The sequence below is a fragment of the Colias croceus genome, chromosome 4 (genome assembly GCF_905220415.1).
Source record: "Colias croceus chromosome 4, ilColCroc2.1".
Taxonomy (NCBI): Eukaryota; Metazoa; Arthropoda; class Insecta; order Lepidoptera; family Pieridae; genus Colias; species Colias croceus.
The window spans coordinates 9310723-9338027 of record NC_059540.1 but is presented as its reverse complement, the minus strand read 5'-3'; the positions used below and the strand labels follow the sequence as shown (position 1 = coordinate 9338027).

Genomic DNA, 27305 nt, shown 5'->3' with positions numbered 1-27305 from the left:
TATAAAAATAAGAATTGATTAATTACTACAGAAAACTTGCAATACCTACGCTTGGGCGACAATCGTCTACACGAGATACCATCTGAAGCGCTACGCCCGCTGCATCGGCTACGACATCTCGACCTACGCTCCAACAACATCACCTACATTAGCGAAGACGCGTTCACTGGCTACGGAGATTCTATAACGTTCCTGAATTTGCAGAAGAATATGTAAGTATTATACTGAAAAAATAATATTTAAATAATATTACGTAAGGAACTTGCAATATCTACGCTTGAGCGACAACCGTCTACAGTCTACACGATATATCGTTGGAAGCGCTACGCCCGCTGCATCGGTTACGACACCTCAACCTACGCTCAACAAAATCACATAATTATACCGGCGAAGACGGCTACGACATCCAACTTACTCATTTTTAATAGTTTCATCACAATTTCTATTGGAATGATCATGGAATGATCCAATACACACGTCATATTCAATATTTATTTTATTCTATCGTTTACTAGTTTCTACTTAGATACAGTTTTAGTCAAAAGGTCGATTAACAATTCAGAAAACTATTAGATGTCTTTTTGTTATTCAAACTTGCGTTCGTTCTATAAAGTTCGGTGGATTTGCTTTGCTACACGATGAAGTGTTTAAGTTAATAAAAATATTCCTTTGGTTTTTTATATTGTCGCTGATATGAATATGGATTAGATATTGCAAATGTTAATAAACTGTGATAATAAAGAAAAAATATCATAGAAAAATAAATGCCAAAACTTAGTACTTATCTGTTTGTTCGAATATTTAAGTGGAAGGTTATATTTTACCGTTTTAGGCTTTTTATAGCGGGTTATAAGTGGAGCTTGTCGTAAGAACTTTCGGGGTAAGACTTGGGTCATTTATAATGTTGATAATCCGCAATTGTAATAACCGTGGTAACAAATTGCGAGCATTTTGGTTATATATTGTTTTAGAAGTATGATAATTTATGGCTTTTAAATGTCATTATTCGACGCGCTATTTAATCTCGGATCTTCCTTTCAAAATTAATTAATCATTCAATATATATTTTTATGAAATGTATTAAAATTGTATAGGAACTGTGTTTTTACTTTATTAACTATGGTAGAAATGACGAGAACGTAATAATATGATAACTAGATGTTAGTCAATTAGCTAGATGATGTACTAATAGACTAACATGGTTAACTAATTATAATTGATGCTAGAATGCACAGATATGACTAACAAGTGTAATTAATGTCATGCTGCGATTACTGTTAATGCTAATGACTATTCTATACGAAACAGATTTCATGTTATATAAAATCTGCCATCAACTTGTTTCCGACACCTTTTTATGGAAATAAACCACGTTGTAAATTTGAAATTCAATGAGAATATTAAAGCTACACAATTTTATAAACATAGTTTTGATAACACATAAGAGATAATTCGGAGTATCAATTAAATAACATTACTATGGAGTTGAAAATGAAATATTAAAGCTCATTCTTGCCATTGTTAAAAAAAAATAATTGTATCCCATCTTTTCTTTTCCAATAAAATGATAATCAGAAAATTATGATTACTATTGGTTTCTAAAATGGCATAATTTGCTTTACTTTATAAACTACCAGAAAAGGCAAGCTTCATCTGTATGTCTAATCGCATATCTTATAATTATAAACGGGTAAAAACCAGCATTTACAACGAATAATTACAGACCCCAACCAAATGAATACTTAAAACGTGTTTTTCAAATTTTAGTTGAAAATAAGCCATAAAGGAATCCCAAACTCAATTTAATTATTCAATACGTTCACGTTTATTTAGGCCGTTTACGTTTCATATTTATGAGCTGGGGACCTGAATTTGCTGCGTGTTCACCTAATTACTGTATTCAAATCTTTCCGTATATCTATGTTAGTTATTTATTTTTTGATATTATATTATATTTTTGACTTACCAAATGAATGATCTTGAAAATATTTACTAGCAAATTAATTATTAAAATGAATTAAATTGTTACATGGCAACACAAAAACTCATAATGGTCTTGATTGCGTGTCAGCACTTAAAAAATAAAATAAAAATTGTTTATTTCTTTTAAACAAGTATTCATCTTGGGTTGGAGGTAAGTGCCTTCATTTAAGTGATAAGCACTTATTCCCGATGATCATGTTGAATCGCAATTTATAGCTAACATCAACAATGAATACAAATTTCCACGAATTGCCTTATTAGTAAAATAAAAGTACTAGTACAAATGATTATCCCATTATTCGTGATCCTAACGGCCTTGACAGTATTAAGATATTTATAGCTGCTATCTTAGACAAGATTAATTCTGTTGTGGGGCGTTGGGACGTCCGTGTTTGATTAATTTGGCCCGATTCAGTACTAGCGTCTTTTGTTAATGTCGCCTGGGACCTGCGGCGTTGTAGCTTCGTTAATTGAGACAAATTATGTGAAAAATCAATAACTGTAACGCTTAGAACGTTTATATATTGTTGGGTAAAATCGTTTCAATTTATTCGGGCTTCGTTGTTTTGAGTTTTTTGTAAAGATTGATATTTGTTGGAAGATTAACATCATAACATAAGAAATAACAATTACGAGTAACAATATAATTATGAAAGTTTCGTTTGATATAGGTAATTCATTTTACCAAATGAAAAAATGATGTCGATTGATTAATATTTGTTTTTTGAAATTGTTTCACACAACGTTGTTTATAAGATTATATTAGACGGAAAATATAATCAATCAATAAGTACTTATTGTTTTAAAGAAACTCAAGTCTCATACTCAAATATTTTTACAGGATTCACCAATTGCCGACGATGGGCTTCGATAATTTGAATTCCTTGGAAACGTTGAATTTGCAAAACAACAAGCTACAACATATCCCTGAAGAGATAATGGAGCCCATACTAGATACTCTCCGTGTTGTAGATATAATGGGTAAGAATTCTAGAACATTCTAAATAAACTACGCATTTATGTCTCTCTGAAACAAATTATTTATACGACTTTTCTATACAGAATTTAAATTTGTTTCCACAATTTATTTTTCACAAGTTAAATTAACTTCTAATGTAATTTACTTTTGGAATACCTAGAATGCAGTAAAAACGAAATAGAGTCTGAAATTCTTTACGAAACTTTTCTCATTTGATTAAACAACGAAAGTATTTGAAATTCTGCATCTGAAGGAAAATACGAGTGCAATAGAAACGAAGTGGAAAATTTTCAGTGAAATTGAGTGTCGATTCGTGAACATGGCAGCGTACTACACTCAAAACTATTTGTTTGATAAAATTTCTTACTGCAATAGTGTATTTCATCTGGGAATAATTTTCTGTTTTAAGAGGGCTTATTCAATTTAACGCAAGTCAAAATCTCCGCGATCTATTACGATAGATCGCGGCTTGCGCTATCCTTTTACTATGAACAGCATAGGTCCACAGGAGAGCGCCGAGCAACATGTCCTCTCTCTGGAAAGGCTCGCTGCCGACTGATTTTAATCGGGTCGCGCGTAGTGTTTTATAGTACTTTAAAAAAAATTGTAGAAAAATAATAGAGGTACCTTAGTTGATTTTTTAAATTTTATCTTATAAGTAAGACGTTCTTTTATTGCAATATGTAAAAATTATATTAAACTAAGTCAAATATCTTGCTGAAAATAATCATTATGTCGACTATAATTTCTAAAAAAATTCACATTGTTCGGATTTTAATTTCGTAAGTTAGGAGTCCAAAATAAAAAAATCTTTTAACTAACTATTTTAATAAGGATTTTTGCAGTTAGTTAAAAAAAATTGTGTGTTAGATCTGTCAGCGATTTCAGATATTTTTAGCTTCGAAATTGGCACTAAAAGCGAAATCAAGTAATCATCGGCTCAGTTATCTTGATGGTATTCACAAATACTGTATTAATTGAAAAAAACTCTTAACTAACTATATAGACAATAAAATTTCCTAAAATTATTAGTAATTCATATGTTTGTAAGATAAGTGGTTGATGGACAATCTGGTTTGAAAAATCACATATTTGAGCCAAACAGCGCACGGACCGCGTACACGGCCTTAACATTTATAAAACCCAAATCGGAAATAATAACTTACTAGCTAGCCCAAATTAAACAACATATGCTTCTTGTTTATAATTTTGGTTTAGTTATACGCTAAATATTTCGGGCATGGATATCAAACAGGATATCGATTGTCTCTATTATAACTACGAGTATTGCGTATATTTCGTAGTCAGAAGTTTAAACGACATCAATTTTTTAAATATATTATAGTGAATATATTTCAATTTACAATTTGAAACACATACCATGATAAACACATATTATGATAATTCGATATTTTACATTACTGCTTATTTCCAAAAAAAAAAAAATGGTTGTCTGTAAAGTCGGTTTACTGACGATTTGGACGATAATTGAACGTGACAACGTCCGATTGTGCTTCTTTGTCGCTCGTTCCGCGCTCTCGCTCGCACTTCAAGCCTTACATGGAACGCCTCAGATGAGTCAGAGCGAGGTAACGCCGCATGAGTCATGTTTTTTCGTGCGTGCAGCCGGCTTTATCGAATTACAAGACGTCACGTCAACAAGAGCGTGTGTGCACGTGCATCAGACACGTGTCAGAAGTGAAACTTCTTTGGCAAGATTCAGAGATACCAAAATTGTCTATGACGTGACGGTTTTGCCATTACGCGACCTTGATATTTTACTCTCAACGTGCCTAAAGACATTTCCTTAAAAAAATATATGCGTGTACTAGTGTACTGTACACAAGTAAGAAGTGAAACTTCTTTTTCTAAAACTAATTTACTATATGCAACTTTACAGAAATACGTAAAAATACGCGAAATCGATCTCTACCTCTAATCACGCGTGGTAGAGATAAGAAAAAGATGGCGCGTAACGGAAAAATGTTACACCAAATTTTTTTCCAACCCCGATAAAAAAGTTTCACTTCAAAAAATCCTTCTCTTAAAGACATTTGACATTTCGTTGTATAGTAGTAGTTGTATTTCGTTGTATGTCCTAGTAAAAGATTATGATTGTATTTTCACTATTTCTAAATGTTTAAACGTCCAGTTAGCGGACCGAATAAAAAAAAAATTGGTTGCCTGTAAAGTCGGTATACGGGCGAAAGTTTTACGTGACAACGACTTTTTATGTCTGTCTCTCTCGCTCTTAGGCGGGCTAACCATGCCCGCGTGCCTCTTTCGGTGACTCATCGTAACGTTACCGAGCGTTACACTTTTTCATAAGTGACTCCCAGCCGCAACCTAATTTAAGACGTTGTCACGTCAAAAAACGACCTTTGGCACTCGGGGACTGCCGCGGTAAGGTTTAAGGTTTAAAGACATTTATTCCCATTAAGACATAAAGTCACTTACATGAGAAACTTAAATTTTAAACATAGGTATTTATAAAAAATATCATTCGTTAGATAAAAATTTAGAGTAAGTTACATACTATAAACATAAGTTTAGGTTAGGTACTCATTCATTGCATTCAAAGTTTGAGCGTGTGGTCTTCCAGGATGTGTTTCGCTAATTGTTTTTTGAATACAATGAATGAGTTTACACTTTTTAATTTGCTTGGCAATCCGTTATAGAAACGTGCTCCTTCGTATGTTGCCGTTCGCCTTCCATAATTCGTTCGGATCTTCGGGAGGGCAAGATAGCTAGCTCGTCTATTAGGATAGTGGCGATTTGATGTTGAGAATATTATATTTGTATTTATGTTTTTATGTAGCGCTTTGTGGATGAACATACACGTATTATAAAAGTATAATTGTTTTAAATTCATTATTTTAGTATCGTCGTAGATTTTATTTGTAGAAGTTAAAAAAGGATATTTAAAAATGGTTTTAATAATTTTATTTTGTAAAATTTGTAGTGGCGCTAATTTATTTTTGTAAGCGCTACCCCATACTTCTATTAAATACATTAGGTGAGGTTTGACTAACGTGTTGTAGATGGTGTGGCGTAATTTATGAGGAATGCAAGAAGTGATATTACGCAGAGATCTAAGAAGTGCTGATAATTTATTTTTTAGGTGGTCGATGTGATAATTCCATTTTAGAGAGCTGTCGATTCGCAAACCTAGGTATTTCTCGTGGGTTTTATGTTCTAATACAACACCATTAATTTTAAGTGGAGCGTGTGGTGGAATAATTTTGTTCTGAGCTTTGAATTTAATATAACACGTTTTAGATATATTTATTGTTAGTAGATTGTATTGAAACCATTTATTTAATTTATTTAAATCATTTTGTGCTTGCTTTATCATGTCATGTATAGAGGGACCAAAATAAAACAGACAGGTGTCATCCGCATAAAGTGTTAGATGACCATTTAGTTTTAAATCTTGTAAATTATTAATATAAATTAAAAAAAGCAATGGGCCTAAAATCGAACCTTGTGGTATGCCACACGTAATTGGTAAGGGAATGCTATTGTAGTTATCTATTTTAACGATTTGTGATCGATTTTTTAAATATGATTTCAGCATGTCTAGTGCTTTACCAGTAATGTTAATGGATGCTAATTTCTTTATTAAAAGTTCGTGAGAAACGGTATCGAAGGCCTTTTGTAGGTCAATAAATACTCCCAAAACTAAATTTTTTGCGTCAATGTTCTGTTTTATTTTAGTAGTCAGGTCTATAGTCGCTGACAGAGTGTTACTTTTTGGCTTAAAACCGTATTGACGCACTGAAATAAAATTAAATGAGTCTAAATATTTTTCTAATCTCGTGTGTAAAATTTTCTCTAATATTTTTGACAACACTGGCAACACCGAAATTGGCCTATAGTTACCAGGTTCAAATTTTGAACCACTCTTATAGATAGGAGTTACCTTCGCTATTTTCAACGAATCCGGAAAACGTCCTTGACTTATAGCTTGGTTGAAACAATCGCTTAAGGTATGATTTAATTTTTCTTTAATGCATTTAATTGCTTTTGTGGTAATACCATCAAGACCTGTACTACAGTTTGAATTAAGGTTATTTATAATTTTTAAAATTTCATTAGGTGTACAGGGATCAAAAGTGGATAATTCGTACTTTTTTGATGGTGATTTAGGTAAGGTTGAGGAAGAGTTGGTTTGATATTGTAGGGGTATTAAATTTGCTAGACGAGATCCTATTGTAGAAAAATATTGATTAAATATCTGGCATATTTCATTTGGCTCGGTAATATATTCAGAATTTATAAGTAATTTAGTAGGTAAAGTACATTTTACAGTTTTGTTATTAGCTAATTTATTTACTAAAGTCCATAATTTCTTGGGTTTTTTTATATTCCTTGTAAATTCTTGGTAATAGTAAGAATCTTTTGTGTCTTGAATAAATTTTTTTACCTAAAGCTATTGCATAACATGCCTTCAAGCCACACCTCCGCCCGTCGGAGTGGGGAGCGTGAGGTTTTTCGTTACGAAATTTCTGGATTCGGTACCCGCGCTCAAGGCCCGCGATAGAAGCTATGCAATAGCTTAAAATAACAACTTACGCATCTTCTAGACAATCCTCTAATCTGCGACTGCGACCTGGCGTGGTACGAGGCGTGGCTGGCGAGCCTGCGCGACCGCGACGACGAGATGATGCAGAAGAAGCGCACCGTGTGCACTATGGTCAGTGAGCACCGCGAGTACAGCGTCGCCAAGATGCCGCTCGAGAAGATGAGCTGCAAGCGGAAACCCGGCTACGGGGGACCCTCCACAGCCTCCAACACCTGCCCCATCCTCGCCCTCAACTTCATCCTCCTCGCCGCCAGAGGACTCTAGTAAGTCTATTCCCTCTCTTCATTTAGGTCTTCGAAGAATCAACTCGAGCCAGCTGTGGCCGGATAGCTCGACGCGAACTCTTCGCTCGTCTCGTCTCCAGCGCGATGAATTTGTGCAATAAACATATACATATCAATTTTGGGCTGAAACGTAGTATTTTGGGATGGCAATTTGTGATAAGATGTTTTTGCGAGTGTGATACACGTATTTTTAAACTAGGTACCTTCGTATGGAATGCCTTACTTTAGAGTAACGAAGGCAAAGCGTCGGCTCCGTTTGAGGAGCGTTTTCTAAGCGGGATTTAAGACGTAGTCGAGAATTGTGATGCCATGAGCTATATGCGTTTCGTTTAATCTTTATCGATACCCAAATATAAATCTTCTAATATTTTTTATCGTTTACCCCTAACTTTAATATTGTACACGTATTTTAAGCTTTTGTGCATTTACCATGTTGACTACTATGGTATCGTATAATTCTCTAAATCTATTAAGATCCGGGCGTTAAGGTCGTAGCCTGAATTTGATAAAACGACTACAGGGAACAAAAGGAGCAGATGTTTTTGTGGGAATTTATGTATTTTCCTGTAATTTTATGAAAAATGTCGTTCCCTGAGAGTTTCTGGCTACGACCACTCAGAACGTACTGGTATTATTAATCTATCTATTATATAAAGTATTGAAATTAATATCTCCTTTGAATTACTACCTCTTGTTTAATAAATTTTGTTAGTTTTATTGCTCGAAAGATTATTATTGTTACTGAGCCCCTAAATGTTCGATTTGATGTAGTTTAGTTTTATGTAGATAAGTGTTAGATAAATTTTCTATATAAATTATAATTGCTGTTGATAATTTTAAATTGAGTAGCATTAGTATACTATTTTCAATTATGCTCGACATGTAAAAGTACCATTAATTTCACATTACCAAGATATTCACTAGTCCATATATAAAAGTATTGTTGAGAACTGCAATTGTTAAAATGAATATAACAAATCATATAAGTCGATGAGTGTGGATAGTTTATTTTTTATTGAGTACATTACTTGCATGTTAAGTTTTACTTTAAGTTAATATTTGTTTATTTTTATTATGTTTGAGCTTTTAATACCTCTGAAGATTGAAAATGAACGCATTTTACTTGAGGTTTTAGGCTACTGAATTTATTAGTTTTGTAGGATAACTTGTATTGCTACATTTATTTTAAGCTGTAGGTTTATTGATATTTCATAGTAAATTAATAAATGTGACTGCAAACAAAGCGCATGCTGCAGTTTTCGTGAAAATATTCAATTGCTTTATTTTGCATGACCTCTTTAAGATTATGTTCCTAAACTTATTTTTTATTATTAGTTTCAACTGCAATCTTGGCAAGCGTGGTGAAAATTATTGTAGTAACACGTTTCACGTGCAAGAACCTTATTGGTATACACTGTTGACAAAATTACTTTAAAAGAGTGCACCCTTTATAAGTGAAAATCCAAGTGATAAAAAACGTAACCTAAAACATATCCCCTAGTCTGAAATTTAATATTAATATTATATAAATTATTATATTATGTATACAAATATAACAATTGGATTGATAAGCTTAGTGTGAAATGAAAATTTTGGTAAAATATACCTATTTCGATTGGTTATACGCGAACGCGAAACCGTTTTAAAAATATCTCGCAAAATTCAAACTTCAATGTTTCATACAAACATTGTTGTACAAAATGTGCGATGCCTGTTAGACGCGAGATTGAATACCCGTTTTGTATTCTTTTGACAGGCGTTTACACATTTTACCATATAAATCTATTATACCAGTAGAATAATAAATTGATCGTATATTTCGTATTGATGTTTATACTAGTAATGCACCATTGGAGATCATTAGGCACGTAGAATTAAGAGGACACGCGTAGTGTTGGTCAGAGTCAAAGAAACCTGATAATTAAGAATTACGACGCCGTCTCGGGCGGTACTTTTCTCTATAAGTGTTTATGTATTCTTCAATATTGGATTTTTCGATATCTAGATGTCGTGTTTCATGTCTGCTATTATTGTGGGGAGATTTTATCGTACTAAATGATGGAATGCATGTCGAAGTTAACACTAGATTAAGATCAGCAATGTTGCTCGTAACTGAAACCTAAATCGATTGCAGAAATATATTTAGAACTCTATTTCCAGTTTTAAAGGAAAATAAAACAAACTCAAAACAACGAGGATATCCTAATAGTTCCATCATTTATGTAATGTCGATAAATTGTCTCTTCCGTACTGGCGCTTTATTTGTTAATCTGACGTAAGTTAAAATATACTTTATTTGTAATTCGATTTCATATAAAATAATTCGATGTTTCTATACTCATATTTATAATTATCCTTATCTTAATGTAGTCAAATTTTATTAATATAAAATATTGATGATTGTAATCTATTATATAATGTATGTATTTTTAATTTTCTTTACGATGAGGCTTCAACTTGTTTTTCAATAAAAAGAGAAAATTGCGATATATGAAAGCTGTAGTTGTTTTAAAAATAAACATATTTCGACGATTAAGACTTAAACATTTTGAAGAATAAAATCGTAAATATTGTAAAACAAATGCCACAAGTAAATTAATATCATGGACCTTACATTGCATATCAATTAGTATTAAGATTATATAGTTATATACTCTTTATTGTTATATATTTATCGTATATTCACTGTTAATCATTGTCGTGGAAGCTTATAAATCGATGTTTATCTGTGTGTTACATGTTGTATTCAATCTATTTGTGTGTCTGTGTAATCACGTGTTTTATCAGCAATAATTAGGAAACTTAAAAATAAATTAAATCTGAGAATATAAAGTTTAATAAATCTGTTGGAAACTATTTAGTGCGATGTGTTCACGGTTGATAGTCACATTTATTAATTATATTACGTAAAAATCTAAGTCTAATATTGAAATCTCGCTGTAAAGGTGTAAACTTTGATTGTAATAAAAATTTAAATATGGTATAACGTTTGTTTTAATTACCTTATCCCTCTACTTTATAATAAACTAGCGGTCCTTCCCGGCTTCACACGTGGTTCATATTTCGCAATAAAAGGTAGCCTTTTTCTTTCTCAGGGTCTAAAGATTGTCTGTGCCAAATTTCATCAAAATCGGTCCAGTAGTTTATGCGTGAAAACCATACATACATACATACATAATTACAAACCTTTCCTCTTTATAATACACACGTACACACACATGATGAATTAACCATATTTTAACAAATTTGGAGTTACAATGAAATGAAATTCAAGGGAAATTCATAGTTATTAATAACAGCTAACACGAAATTGCTGCATTAATTATGCACACAATTGAAACATGTACTAAGAACTATTCTATTCACCTTACAATGTGAACTAACACTAGCATACTGCATTCGGTATTATCAACGGGATTCCTTTTGTCCAAAGCTATTCTGCACAACGGGTCACACGACTTAAGAAAGATGACAGCGTTCACGTGACGAGCTTACAGAGATTCCACTGACCAAATGCCACGTACTGCTGAATTATCACTTGAATTTTAGATTCTCATGGGTATTTGTCATACGATCTGCAACGTAAGATGTAAATATAGAGAAAATAAATGAAAAACAGATATTACGATTTAGGTAAGTAGTCATGACATTGAATGAGATATTTTTAAATCTTACGGTTACTAAAAAATATAGACTAGCTATTTTTTTTCATAGTGCTTCGCAGATTGGAGTGTAAAATGATATCTACCCTCGACAAAGAATACCTAATTTCCAGTATGTTTTGTAAAATTCCTTCTTTATAATCTACTAGCTTTCCACGGCATTGGCAGTCAAAGAAAAACCCGCATAGTTCCCGTTCCCGTGGGATTTCCGGGATAAAACCTATCCTATGTCCTTTCTCGGGAGTCAAAATATCTCCATACCTTCATGCAAATTGGTTCAGTAGTTAAGGCGTGATTAAGTAACAGACAGACAGAGTTACTTTCGCATTTATGATATTAGTATGGACTAGTCCCATAGCGTAAACAGAGATAATACTTATTTTAATTATGACAGATAGATACAATTGAGTGAAATACAATATGCTTTTGATCATGTTATTATATAGAATTATTAACATTTATATACATACTAGCTATTCGCCCCGGCTTCGCCCGTGGTACCTACATGTTTACGTTTTTTTTTTCATAAAAACTATCCTATCTCTCAAGTTGGATCGAACTGCACACGGTGTGCGAATTTTATTATAATCGGGTAAGTGGTTTAGGAGTCCATTGAGGACAAACATTGTGACACGAGATTTATATATATTAAGATAAGAAACCTCATACACTCAATCACAAAAATAAACGAACAAATCCATTAATATCTGAACACCCGTATTCATTTCAGTTTTAATTGGTCAGCAACAAATTATAATTGTGAAATATGACCCTTCGTAAATACAACGGGAGTTTTCAACGCGTAAAATTCGAGAAAGTCCTTGCTTATCAACTAAAATTTGAAGTCAAATTCACATTGAATAATCAAAATAAATATATAATAATCCTTTGCGCTTACTTTTAAAATATTTTTGTTTATTTTCGGTATAATATAACCTACGCAATTAATACCTCCCTGGTGTGTATAAATAAATTAAATTAAAATATTTGGAATCCAAAATCATATTGTTTGCAGTTTTTGGAAATAAAATGAAATGCACTCTTTGCGTATCCTATTCAAATTGAATTTATCGCGATAATTCTAGAAAGTCCTTTCATATGCATCCAAAATGTATTGTAATGGTCACATTTTAAAACCATTCGTAGAACAATATAAAAGAAAATTGTGTTTCGACTAAAAACTCGATTAAAATGATTTCATGTTTTTTGCTTTATGGAATTCGTCTCTGCCGCCAGGATTAGGAAAGTCTTAAAAACAATGATTTTAATTTTCATACAAAAAGTCTACTCGGGTAAAGCCGGGACGAACAGCTAGTTATGAGTTATTAAAGTGTTACGTGGTTACATTAGTTTGTAGGTACAAATGATGTTTTAACATCCATGTTACAATTCCCGGTACGATAAACGGAGAAACTAATAGAAACTGAAGCTACCCTGTGACACATGATTTATTGTTTCCGCTACACACGGTTCAGCTCACAATTCTGCTATTACTCGTCTTCCACCATAAATAATAATACTTCGAAATGGATCTGGTGACTTTTCTTAATGCAACTTGTATTATTTATGATTTTAAAACGTGCTGGATTTGAAGACATGTGTGATTGAGATTATTCTGCTTCATTTTCAGAATTTAAAAACTGCATTGGATTTGAGAATATTATTACACATTTTTTAATAATTATTTGATTCCAAATAAATATTTATAAATTAGATATTTTATATTCATTGAAATACTAAAAAAAAACTTAATGAATTCTTTAATTTAAAATAAACTTTTAAAATAATAATAAACTTTTCCTCACTCACCACTTTACATTCTATCGCGTGTATAGTCGTTGAACTGAAAAATGTACAAGAGATTGTTTTCAAAGATAAATAAAATATTATAATGTAAACAAATGTAAGCTTTTGTAAATGTAGCTTACTAATGGCAACAGGATAAAATTACTCTATGGCAAGTTATTTAGATCGCTCACTCTTGCAAAAACATTTCACTTAAGTTCTTTAAAAATCTATACATACATATAATAAATCTGTAGAAGGGTCAATTCTGTACATTGAAAATATTGAAAAAATAAATAGCAGGGGGTGTTACTGGATCGATACCAAACCCAAATATGTAATTAAAAAAATTTTTGTCTGTCTGTCTGTATGTGAAGACATCACGTGAAAACTACCGGTTCGATTTCGATGAAACTTGGTATAATTATACCTTATTATCCTGGGCGTAAAATAGGATACTTTTTATCCTGGAAAAATACGTAGAAAAAAAATAATCTTACTTTTTCAGTTATCCATAGACGTTGTTCTGTAGAACCGCGAACACACGTTGCGTATTATTAATTTATTATAGGCCTAGCCGTATTTGGGTCAGATAGATATTTATAAGATGTCATTGTCAGAGTTACTCAAAATGGAGAAACAAACCATCCACGCGAAGACCGACATCCGCGCGGACGGAGTCGCGGGCGGAAGCTAGTAAAAAAATAAATGTGTGCGTGTAGTGTACACACGTAAGAAGTGAAACTTCTGTATGACCTTATTTTTCAAAAAATAGTTTACTATTACAACTTTACAGAAATACGTCGAATCACGCGTGGTAGGGAAAGAAAAAGATGGCGCGTAACGAAAAATGTCACGCGTAACGGAAAAATGTCACGCGTAGCGAAAAAATGTTACACTACATTTTTTTCCAACCCCGATAAAGAAGTTTCACTTCAATAAGAATTCCATAAACAAATTGAGCAATGTAGCTTTGTGTCAATATTTAAGTTTCCTTTTTAAATCGCATGTCAGGCGTTGTTTATGATTCATTTTATTGCTCCCCACTGAAATGTTAATTTAAAAAGAAGCCGTCGTAACCCTCCTATAAAGATAAGGAAGGAGGTAAAAAGCAGGTCAAGGATAAATTATTCTTAAAAAGGTTAATTTCATATTTATTGTAATGAATTAATTAGGGTGAGCAGTGAGCACTCCGGATGTGACTTCCAGAATTTTTGAAATATTAAATAATTATTGCTTTGTTTTAAGTCCAAGTTTTAAGCTAGCGATAATGTTCATTATAAATAATGATTTATATGACTCCCTCTCTGTCTATTTATACTAGTTATAGTAAAACCACACACAAATTAATTATATAAAATTATATTTGGATCAAAGTTTTAGTATAAACTTACCAATAGTAAATCAATATGAGATAATTTAAGTTGATATTAACGTTGGAGAAATGAGATTTTTTTAAATATTGATAACTTGTAGTTGTAAGTCCCTGATGACGTGACCCTATGATAATGATTATGAGTGATACGTTTCGAATTCAAACCTTTATATATAATAGAAACGAAAATATGATATAAGTAGAAAGCATCGAAAGGTGAAAACGAAAGATTAAATACATTTATTTTTCATTCAATGCACTTGAACTTGTTGTTCTCTACCCATTATATAAAGTATTGTTCATAAATTAGATATTAGGTGTTACAACCAAAAAGGTTAAAATCTGCCACAAATGCCTTGTTACTTACCCGTTAAGATGTTCTTCATTATCTTGATAAAACATAGCTTCATAACACTTTTTTAATGAATTGATTACTGATGCAATATTATTACAATAACGTCTGAAAAATGAGGAGACTAATCAAATAGGAAAGGAATACCAATACAAATTAATTAATAGACTATTCTCAAAACATAGTAAAAAAATATCCTAAGATAACATACTCTATACTGTAAAACTATTACCAAACAATTGTACTTGTATTTTTCTTTTCAATTTAAAAGTAGGCGAGCCAACTGACTAGCTTTTAAGCAGCAAATGCATTTCGCAATTACAAGAGATCGGTTCGCTGAAATTCAAATACGCTGGCTTAATGTGAATATATGTATGCTTATTGCTTACATTAGTTATTAACTCGGTTTCTGTTCAAACAGATATGGATCATATTTTGTAGAAACACATGTTGTTCTGGGTATTTTTTTTATGTAGATCGTCAGAGTATTCATCTGCATTTTATTTGAAAAAGCTATCGATGAAACTTTTTAGAAAGAGTTTTAAAAGAATGTTAATATAAAATTATTAAAAAGGTTGAATATAATTTCAAATTTTTTAAATTTTCGAGCTGAAATTGGATTACGTATATAATAATACTAGCTTTCCACCCGCGGCTTCGCCCGCGCATTGAAAGAAAAGCCCGCATGGTTCCCGTTCCCGTGGGATTTCCGGGATAAAACCTATCATATGTCCCGGGGTAATAAGTTGCCTATGTCCTTTCTCAGGTATCAAAATATCTCCATACCAAATTTCATGCAAATTGGTTCAGTAGTTAAGGCGTGATTGAGTAACAGACAGACAGACAGACAGAGTTACTTTCGCATTTATAATATTAGTATGGATTTAAAGATTTTTGTAGACAAGGTTTTAATAAAGGGAAAAACTCATGATTTATTCCTCTTTAATCTCTCTATTCATGCCAATGTGATTTTTTTTTGTAAAAAAAGTCAATACATTTAAACTATGAATAAATTTTGAGTCCGATTAATCTAACTTTAATGTTAAATTGAAAACGGAGTTTTGAATAAGAATTATTATTTTTCATATATTTATAAAAAATGTACCTAGTTGGTTTTTCAATAGAAATATTATTTAATTTTTACTTCAGTGAATTTATTCATAAATTAAATTTAATTTCATATCTTACATTGCTCGACAGGAGCTTTTAAAACAAACCAATAGCCCTCGGTTAGTTTATCCAAATTTGTTATCTAGTTTACCTCTAACCAAACTATACAACAGTCTTCATAATCCCTATTATTATTATCATCTATAAATGAAAACTAGATCATAAATATGTCATACCAAAATTGATAAGCAATTTTCGTACTATAGAAGTGGTAATATCGCACTTACCCTTGTCCATGAAATTAGAACCATTCAATCATTCTAATGTTGACTCAATAAATTCCTCTTATGAGTCCATTAAGGTAGATATAACGCCATTATCAGGTGTTATCGTGTTATGGATTATTCACGACAGCTAGTGGTGTATCTGTCACTAAAGTTAACAAAAGCGTGCGGTTAGGCTTGCGAACAACTTGTGATTGTTTTCAACACAAAGCAAAGTGTGATGGAATGGTCGTCCCTAAGATGACGGCATCTGTAATAAGGTAAAAATTCATTTATTGTTATATTTTTTAATAGTTGTTTGAGGATTTATTAGGTTTCCTGATAATATACCTTGATGTCAATCGTTGCGTAATCCTGAATTCCGGTCAATAATAAGTTTGAGTCACTCAAACTCAAACTCAAACTCAAACATTTATTTATTCAATTAGACTTCTTCGAGAAGCACTTTTGAAACGTCAATACATATTTTTAACATTTACCACCGATTCGGAAAGCAGTATCTATGGAGAAGAATCGGCAAGAAACTCCATAGTTGCTCTTTTAAATCATTTCAGTATTACAATTTAATTTTACAAAATATGTAAGTAACTGTACGTATATATCATAATATGCCAAAGAACTGTCCTGTGGTTTTTACGCGACAACCCTCCATGGGTTTTTATCTTCCATATATTCCTTAATGCTGTAATAGGCTCTCTGAACTAATACGTTTTTTACATAATTTTTAAATTTAGCACTACTAAACTCTTTAATACTATGAGTAATTCTGTTGTAAAAAAGTATACCTTGGCCCATAAATGAATTTTTAACTTTAGCTAACCGGTAAAATGGCATTTCAATTTTTTTTCGGTTCCTTGTGCCATAACGGTGTCTATCTCCTACTCTTGTGTGTAAGTCTGCGTTTTTGTGTACATATAAAATATTATTAAAAATATACTGTGATGGTACTGTGAGGATACCAGTATTCTTAAAGAGATCTCTTAGTGAGTCCCTAGCACGTAAATTATATATAGAGCGTATGGCTCTTTTCTGTAATATAAATATAGTTTCTATATCTGCAGCCCTGCCCCATAGCAGAATTCCATAGGACATAATGCTATGAAAGTAGCTAAAATAAACCAATCTAGCCGTGTCTTCATCGGTGAGATGCCTTATTCTTCGAACTGCATATGCAGCTGAACTAAGCTTAGCAGCGGTGGTGGCAACATGGGCCCCCCATTGTAGCTTCTCATCTAGTGTCAAACCAAGAAAAACAGTAGAATCCACAGGGTATAATACCTCCCCGTTTAAAATAATATCCCTTTTCACCTTTTTTACAGCTCAGCTTTCCAAGATTTAGTTATATTGAATTTATAGTGTTCTTACCTTTTGAAACTTTAATTCTTTTTAACCCAGAAATTTTTCAGTACAATTATAATATACACGTGTGATCAGATGCATTTTATCACTCTGGTTTTTTTAAAGTATCTTTATTTATATTTTCGCAACAATATTCTGTAAAAATAAACAATTACAGGGACGCCTCGTGTAGTCGAGGCTGGCTAAGAGTGATCGTTCAAATTTTCTTCGGAACGATAGTAGTGACGAGTTTCATTTTGATTCTTTTGATGGCTACTTCGAGAAAACCAGATCCAAAACCACCTTCCCGCTGCCGAGTGCGTGAGTGCCACGTTGTGTGCAAAATGGCACCGTACTTCGATGAATACGAAAGTGATATCGTGGATGCTGCTTGGGTAAAATCTTCTTATTGAAATTACCTTTCGTTTAGGAGCTTTTATTGTAGATTAAGATCTACATTTCTTTATTTTCCTTTTTACAATAGCAATCAGCTTACAAGCTTATAAATGTCAAATATTAGTATACTAATTATTTGAAAACTTTATGGGTGTTATTTATTACTAAAATTTTGGTTTATTAGTATATTACACAATTAATAACGTTATGTTATTTATGGCACAATCTGTGTTTTAAAATCGTTTCGTGTAGAGCATGGTAAATTAGAATTTACCGTCTAAAACGTTTAATATATTGTTACAGCAAGCAGATGCGAATTGTGAGAGCATAATATTAATTTTAAAGCAGCCGTTCTTCACAAACAATACACTGCCGCAGAATTGGCTCTCGGGAACGCGTAGCAATGTTAATGAATTGGCTATTGTCGGTGGCAATCTGAAGCACATATCACCGTGCGCTTTTATCAGCCAGTTCTCCAATAACATACAGGCGCTCATTCTAGAAAATATACAGTTAACCACATGGGGACCTGAAACCTTTGTGGGACTCTCGAGTCTTAAACAACTATATATCAAAGACTGCAAGCTTATAAATATAACAAGAAACGCTTTGCAAGCTGTCGACGACACTTTAGAATTCTTGGATATAAAAGCGAGCTTTATGTGGAATCCCGCCTATATTACGGGCTCAACGAATCTCGCTAGGCTAAAAGTTGTAGACTTTGCGATAAATCCGTTTTACAATATATTGGACAGATCAAGCTTCACGAAGTTACGGATGTGCACAACGTTGTTTTTGAATTCGTGTCGGATAACCTCGATTGGAAAAGGTGCTTTTGATTATTTGGATAACATTAAGATATTATATTTGAATGACAATTATTTGAAAATAGTTCCGGCTGGATTTTTCGATAAGATTCTACCACGGCAACCACGACTAGCCCTTCATGATAATCCTTGGAATTGTGACTGTTCTGATTCAATGTTTAGGAGTTTATTGCCAAGAGATGTACTAATGGTGGATCCGATGTGCCGTTACCCTGACAGCTTGAATGGAGTAACTTTTTCTGAATTTAATTATTATTGCATGAATAAATCAAAAGGAGAATACATAACGGTCATTAAATCTGATCAAGAAGATGTAACTAATTGCGATGAAATAACTAGGACTCCTTTAAATATAAACGATATTTGTTATAAAGGCAGTGATATTATAGGTAACAAAACTCACATTATTAATCCGTATAATGGTGGTTGTTATATAAATCTAAAACGAGTCGAGAGAGTCAGAAGTTTTTGGTTGTCAATATTAAATAACTCAACAATTATTTTCCATAACAATAACTGGTTAAGTCTCACATATTCAGTACGCAGTAACCATCACTCTATGGTAGAATTGTCATCAAGCAACAGGGCAGAACAAGGTCTACTCTGGTATAAATCTTCATGTCCTAATGAAATTTACTGTTTAAACTTAATGCCCTCTTCTTTAAGAATTTTTGACTCCAAATCAAACATTCGATATGCTTTTTGTCCCTTTGAAACAAAATCCGGAGATATACACGTTAATCAATGTGTCTCATACACTTTAGCTGATATTGATACCTATAAATACATATATATGTCAGAGAATTTAAATAACTCTCCATAATTAATTATAGTTAGGTAGATATGTGAAATAATATTAAATAATGACTCAGTGCGCACACCTTGCGCGGTCGATGGTAGTACCGAGACTATATCATCGAGCTACTGACTCAAAGAATATAAACCATAGCATGGCCCGACACCCCATGCATTTCATATCAATTGAATATCAACACTATGTTGTACACCATAGAGTTCATTATAATAGGAAGGTATAGCCACATAACAACTACTATGTTATAATTCTCTCACACGGCCATTCTGACAACGAGCGCGTTCTCGCGCGAACATTCCACTAGTAATTTTGCGAGATTACTTACTGCGTTGCTATTTCATTTGTTGTATTCAAACTCTTTTCCCTTCACGGTTTGTAACTTTTCACACCGACTCACAAATTATTACTCATCATCGTCATCATCGGTGATATCAACAACGGCTACTGTCGCCTAAAGACGAAGCTTTGAATGTATTGTGTGTGTGTGTGTATTATATTGTAAGTGTAGAGCTCTGAACAAATACTGGAACTACATGCAGCGCGGAGCCTGACATGTACTGTAGTCACATGAAGCGCAATGCTTCGCACAAAATCTGGAACTACATACAGCGCGGAGCCTGTCATGTACTGTGACTACAAGGAGCTTAAAGCTACCCACAACAACAGGAACTACACGAAGCGCGAAGCTTCCAATGTACTGTGATCACAAGGAGCGGAATGCTACCCATAACATCTGGAACTACATGCAGCGCGGAGCCTGCCATGTACTGTGATCACAAGGAGCGCAATGCTACCCATAACATCTGGAACTACATGCAGCGCGGAGCTTGCCATGTACTGGTGTGTGTGTGTTATAATGTAAATGTAGAGCTCTGAACAAATACTGGAACTACATGCAGCGCGGAGCCTGACATGTACTGTAGTCACATGAAGCGCAATGCTTCGCACAAAATCTGGAACTACATACAGCGCGGAGCCTGTCATGTACTGTGACTACAAGGAGCTTAAAGCTACCCACAACAACTGGAACTACACGAAGCGCGAAGCTTCCAATGTACTGTGATCACAAGGAGCGCAATGCTACCCACAACATCTGGAACTACATGCAGCGCGGAGCCTGCCATGTACTGTGATCACAAGGAGCGCAAGCGCTACCCACAACTACACGAAGCGCGGAGCTTCCAATGTACAATATGACATACACGCCTTGCTATGTCAAACACAGAGCTATTATTGAGCTATTAAAGTGTGGTGTGCATGTGTGTTATGAAACTTTTGTGTAATACTTAGATTAACTATAAGGAATTATGTAACAACCGAGGAAATAAATAGGTAAAAATAATAAAATAAAACAAAAATAAAAATATACGGAGTATTTATTTTTTTTACAATACTTTATAGTAGAAAACAATGTAAGAAAATATAGTACAAACTTATAAGGTAAAAATATTTTGCACAATATGCGGCCTTATTGCTACACAGCAATCTCTGCCAGGCAACTTGCAAATTACTGGAAGTAAGGAGTAACATTTGTGGAATACATTTTTATTCATTGGCTCACTTTCCAACTGCAGATGAATTTGGAAGTTCTTGACACAAATATGTACTGAGCATGGCCTCCAGTTTGAGGCTCGATTCGATACCTCTCGTTATCGCAAAGTCTATAATCTCATAATTTGTATGGACTGGAGAACTTTTCTCCTAACTTAGTAATTAACATCGTATGACACGCCATCAATTCGTCGTCCAGTGACATATTTAGTGTATTTACAGGAATACACAAAACCACCTTGCACTTATAACTTGATGTATACTAACAACGTATAATAACAACACTTTACGGGGCAGAGTAACTGCTAATAATTAATTTACGAGGACTGAACCCGGTTCTAAAGTCGCACCAACTTCCATATCATTTACCACTACCGACAATATCACATTCTCATAGTCTACCTTCAGACAATTCAATAATCATAAAATGACCGTCAAAACAAGTAAAATAGTATTGATGTTACAATCGGCTTTTCTTTCTTACTAACACAAAATCAACAACATTTAACAGACGTGCAATTGCTCGTCCATCCTGACTTTTGCGTTATTTCTAATTTCAAACAGGTTAACTACTAAAGTGTTGACACTCGTACTAAATCATTATAACGCAGTGGTCTTGCAGCCTATAGACAATTGCAATGGGCTGTCGCCTGTGCTGTGCGTTTCTTTTATACAATACAATTCAAAGTAAGTTGAATTTCGCCAATAACTGAAGAATACCATCATCTAGGTTCATGATTTTCAGCGATACTGAAACAATGAACTTAAGAACAGACATAAACCTTTTAAAATAACCCGTTAGCGCAACTCAACCCGCTTGTAATTTTGTAAAACTCAAAAGAACACTGCCAACTCAAGTCTATGAGTTCGCTACCTGCGAATGACGTAGCTTAATCGGCTACTATTCCTTTCAGCGCACAACAAAAACAAAGCGCTTAACATGCTCTTTTTTTTTTTTTTGAAGACACATTTTTAACAGGAGCTAGGTGAAAATATTAACCAATAAATGCGTCAACAATTACCAATGCGCATTCTATACTGCTACTCGTAAGTGCCATTCGTATCGATGGTTATGTATGAAGTGGTTCTGATACATTTTCTATCGGATGTCAAATCAACTGTCTAGCTCTAGAGGGCCTTTTATTAACTTTGCAATCTAAAAACTTTCAATGTACGTTCTAACGAACTAAGTACACAAAGTTTGCAGGTTTTTCCAAACTAAAATGTTTCAAATAAGTAATCATGAAATGATTGTATCAATAAATGATTGATAACACTTCGTTTGCACTTTGCACCAAACAAAAGAAAATGTCTATACAGCAAGCATTTTTTTAATCGTATGTGACACCTTAAATTTAAATCAATAATATCATTTTATCGGCTTCAATTACTTTACTTATGTTCGGATCTAAGTTGTTCGGCTTGTAGTCGTCGCGAATCTTTACTATTTTTGCCCAAATTGAACATTATGTAAAGACAACTAGTTTCTACTAATAAAATCTACACGCGGTATTCTTGGACCCTTGCGTAGGTACCGACTTCGAAATCAAAAGCTTGTATGTAAGCCCATCATCTATGAACACGAGGAGAAAATATTTTTCTTATGACATGATGCTTTGAGACTATTTCAGTCTGTTAATATTCTAAAATGTTAACGCTTAATAGATTATGCTTGAGGTCTTCTTAAATCTTATAACTTTATTTAATAACTATGATAACAACTTTCTGTGTCAGTGATTCTTTGATAATATTCGATTTTTAAGTTGATCATTACTTTCTTGTAGGAAAACTGAACCACTATTAATCTATTGAACAGGAATCTGTTTGCACTTCAACAACGAGCTTTGTCCGAAAATCGTTAATAAAGAAGCAGAAATCTTTTTTTTATCATTCTAAAATATTTCGCGAACTTAAACGTTCTTTTGACAATAATGCTTCAGCAAGAGCCTTATTTTTTATCTGAAAAGTCTACCATTCGATGTTATGAAACCTTGTGGTGAATACCTATTCAATGTTGCAACAGCAACTTGCATTTATTCCAATTAAATGAAAACTCTGCGCAAGCGAGACTTTCAATATTCTTTTTAAACAAAAGAATGTAACCTCTTATGATTTTGAAACTCGACAAGATCGTTGATAATAAAAAAGTAGCTATGAAGTCACGTAATTTATCTAGTCCTTGGTTAACAACAAGGGCATTACAAAACCTTATCAATGTTGAAAGAACTGTAGATTGTGCTAGGGTTGTATTCACAAGTCTTATTCCCATTTCACAAAATTTGTGCTTTACTTTCAATAATGGATCTCACACGATGAACATCATTAAAATCATTTAAATCCGTGTCTATAGATTCAAAATTATTGTCCGCAATAACAAATATTGTTTATTTTAAATTCACGAATAATTTGAGCCCATTGTTATCCATAATCAAACTACGTCCGGCTCTAGTAAAAACATCTCGACCTGTTACTCCATCCCAGGAAGTACTCGAGAGTCTACAATACCCAAAGCTCATATTTACATCATTAACAGTTATGGGTAATGTTGTACGGGCGAATGAATAGGTTGATACAGTGCCAGTTCTTGTTACGCGAGTGTATACAAATTCTAGAGGCCCGGTCATGCTATCGGCTATCCTTTTACAAAGGAAAAAAAAAACAATCGGACCTGCTGTCAATAAGGCACTTGAACTTTACGCCGGCAACGTCTGTGACTGTAAGCGGGGTATCGTGCTGTAAACACACATTAATAAGGGTATTGTTTCTTTAAGAGCGTGCCGCCCGTTGCTTAGAAAAACAAACCTCTTCTATGTGACCAAATTTATGACAATAAAACTATTTCTTAAATATTGAGCGGACCTTTGTTATTCTTATCGATTAAACTAACTGATTTTGTTTCATGGGCGAGATTTACAGTCACGTTCGTAATGACATGTGAACACACAGTTATAGCAAACAATTTGCAACATGCGACGCTTTAAATGATTTATGCCAAAATGTCTATCAAGAACCACAAAATCAATCGGCGTGTATCATAATAAATCAGATCATACCTGGTCATCTGCAATACCTTCTACCACGAATTTACTATATTCGCATAGTTCCAGCCCGTTCTCAGCCGGTCGATTAGCGCCAACTTTGTAGTGGAGCACTCGATGTATGTTGAAACTCGATCACTTTTTTACCATACCATATCTCGAAAAGGTATTTCCTTTCGCTTCTTAGCTTCTTTTCACGTTAAAAATAATGTCCACACAGGTAGATGAAGGCTGGCCTCGTAGTGGGTCTTCCTTACTTACGTAGCGTTAGACCCGGAAACAAAATGTTTCGTTTTAGGAAAGTGTATCTGCCATTTCTTTTAACAGAGATGCGCACGACATGGTGCTTTACAACCCACACACAACACATGATGTTGTTGTTGTTGTGTTAACATTCTCACGATTTATTGGTGGAAACTCTGGTTCATCTCGAACCTCATTAACACTATCTATTTCTTCTTGAACTTCACTAACACTATCACTCGTTTCACTCACTTGCAGATTTGCATCGTTTAACGTAGTCTTATTCTTATTGGAATCGGGGGTAATAAGTGCCGATCCCACCGCTGCTGTCAGAGAATTTAAATAACTCTCCATAATTAATTATAGTTAGGTAGATATGTGAAATAATATTAAATAATGACTCAGTGCGCACACCTTGCGCGGTCGATGGTAGTACCGAGACTATATCATCGAGCTACTGACTCAAAGAATATAAACCATAGCATGGCCCGACACCCCATGCATTTCATATCAATTGAATATCAACACTATGTTGTACACCATAGAGTTCATTATAATAGGAAGGTATAGCCACATAACAACTACTATGTTATAATTCTCTCACATATAAATTCGATAGCATTATTGGATACATACTTATATCGATAATGTGTGCTTTGTGTGGTGCAATTTGCATATACGCTTTAATCCATTATAATCCATATTTATTAAGAGGCAACAAAAGAATTTTGTTTGTAAAACACAAAGAAATAAATGCCCTTATTCTTCCCCCAGATGTGCCATTGCGTAAAAATACCTTAACTGATTGCAGTTTGACTGAAGGGGAGATGAATAATATATTTTTAGTTTCAAATCAGATAGAAAGTCTATCTTCCTTGGAGAGATCGTTTTCATTTAAAAGCTCGAAAAGTATGAATACCAATGATGTGAGTTATATATCAGCTATACAACCGACGGACGAACAATTAGCTCAATGGCGGATTAGAGAAAATTATAAAAATGTTCAATACGATTCCATAAAGTCGGATAATCTCTCTAGCATTTTTGATACAGATTCACTCACATACTACTCACTGAAAGAAATATACGAGACACCGCTCGAAATGAGCAAGAAGTAATACATTAGTGCGTCCAACGGTTGCTAAAAGAAATAGACGATTTCATAAATCACTTGTCAGTCTATCACTGTTTTGTGAGCGTTCATTAATCATAGTATTAAGAGATAACGATTATAGTTTAGCCGGGAGTTCGTAGACGCATTGAAATGGTCAGTCGCGTCACGGAGGTGCTCACAAAGTGAATCGATTCGTACAGTTGTTTCCGCACGACGTGTATTGTCTTCGCCGTGAGACGTCAGATCTATTTTAATGACTAGTTCAAAACCAACTGTAGCTCCCTGAAGCGTGATTAGTGAGTATCGGTCTATTAGATCTCTTGGCACTTTGACGTTTCTATTTCTTGTTATTCTAATATATAGTGTATTAAATATTTGTGGACTTTTGATATGCTTATTTTTCTTTTGAATGTATTTTTTATATTTTGTATTTTATAAGAATTCTATATGCTATTAATTATATTGTGATACGGATCAAGCAAAGACAACAATAATGTAAAGACTGCCAACATCAGATTGGAACGAACTACATTTTTATTGGCGTCCCTTACCTGTCGACTGTGGCTCGATACTTGGCACAGATTAATTGGATTGGCAGAAAGTTTTGCAAATATATTTTTTTAATTATACATGTTCTTTTATTTCTTCTCCCACCATGTATTTTGAAGAGACCTTAATTTATCAAGAAAGCGAAAATTCGAAAGGCATCGCTGTAGATGGGTAGAGTACCTAGTTATATAATATTTCATACAATAGAAATATTTCAATATGTAGTTAGGTATACAATATTTCGATGCATACTTGAGGAAATACTAAAAGAATATCCTAAACACTTGTTTCTAAAATAAAGTACAGTTAGGAAATGTAACCACAAACGATAATATTCTATTCATAGGAATAGAATTACTACACGTAATTAATTTAAAACTTTATTAGCTGACAGTTTATGATATCCGATCTAAACAACGAATCGAAAATGTGCACCTGTTCTATAGATTCATTATTAGAATGTACACTACGTTTTGTCTGGAAATATATTAATAAAATGACATTATGAATATTTTTATCAAAACTATATTAATATATAATAACATTAAATTAGTAGTTAGCTTTGTTCCAAAAACGAAACAATTTCACCTTGTACATTCTCTTTGTTATGATTTATTTATTTAATAAAGATATAATAAAGATACTGTTATTATAAGTAACTGCATAACGAAGTATATAATTTATTCTATATAATAAAAAATAAAAATGAATCGCCATCGCTAAGCGTAAAACTCGAGAACGGCTCGATCGATTCCGAAAATTGTATCTGAACGTTTTTTTTTAGGCACAATGGGACAGAACAGTAGTATAATTATAAATATAAGTAAGAATAATATTCAACAAAGATAAGTTAAAACTTAAAAGGAAAGCAATTGAAAAGTAAACGTTTTCTTACTTTAGTAAACATCGTTCTTACGATGTACGAGCTATACAGAAATGTATTACTTTTTTAAATATTTACCCTTTCCGCTGGTATTATTGAATCTGTTTGCTGCACTTACTATTCAATTTGAAAACGTAGCAGTATTATAGAATT

General features: G+C 33.3%; 2 protein-coding genes across 4 annotated transcripts in view; both read left to right on the top strand.

Annotated features, from left to right (window-relative positions):
* LOC123691158 (slit homolog 1 protein) overlaps positions 1 to 10811 on the top strand; it is a 69801-nt gene extending 58990 nt beyond the window's left edge. For all 3 annotated transcript variants that reach the window (XM_045635420.1, XM_045635421.1, XM_045635419.1), the window contains 3 exons: positions 32 to 212; positions 2825 to 2964; positions 7549 to 10811. In XM_045635420.1, the coding sequence (XP_045491376.1) occupies positions 32 to 212; positions 2825 to 2964; positions 7549 to 7811 (584 nt within the window). In that variant the 3' untranslated portion in view covers positions 7812 to 10811. The remainder of the gene's footprint in view (positions 1 to 31; positions 213 to 2824; positions 2965 to 7548) is intronic.
* A 5828-nt stretch (positions 10812 to 16639) lies between these two features.
* Positions 16640 to 26311, top strand: LOC123691005. Its single transcript, XM_045635175.1, has 4 exons — positions 16640 to 16659; positions 17916 to 18132; positions 18437 to 19755; positions 25226 to 26311. Exons 1-4 carry the CDS (start codon positions 16640 to 16642, stop codon positions 25722 to 25724), a joined length of 2055 nt encoding a protein of 684 aa, XP_045491131.1. The 3' UTR covers positions 25725 to 26311.
* Positions 26312 to 27305: the final 994 nt, after the last annotated feature.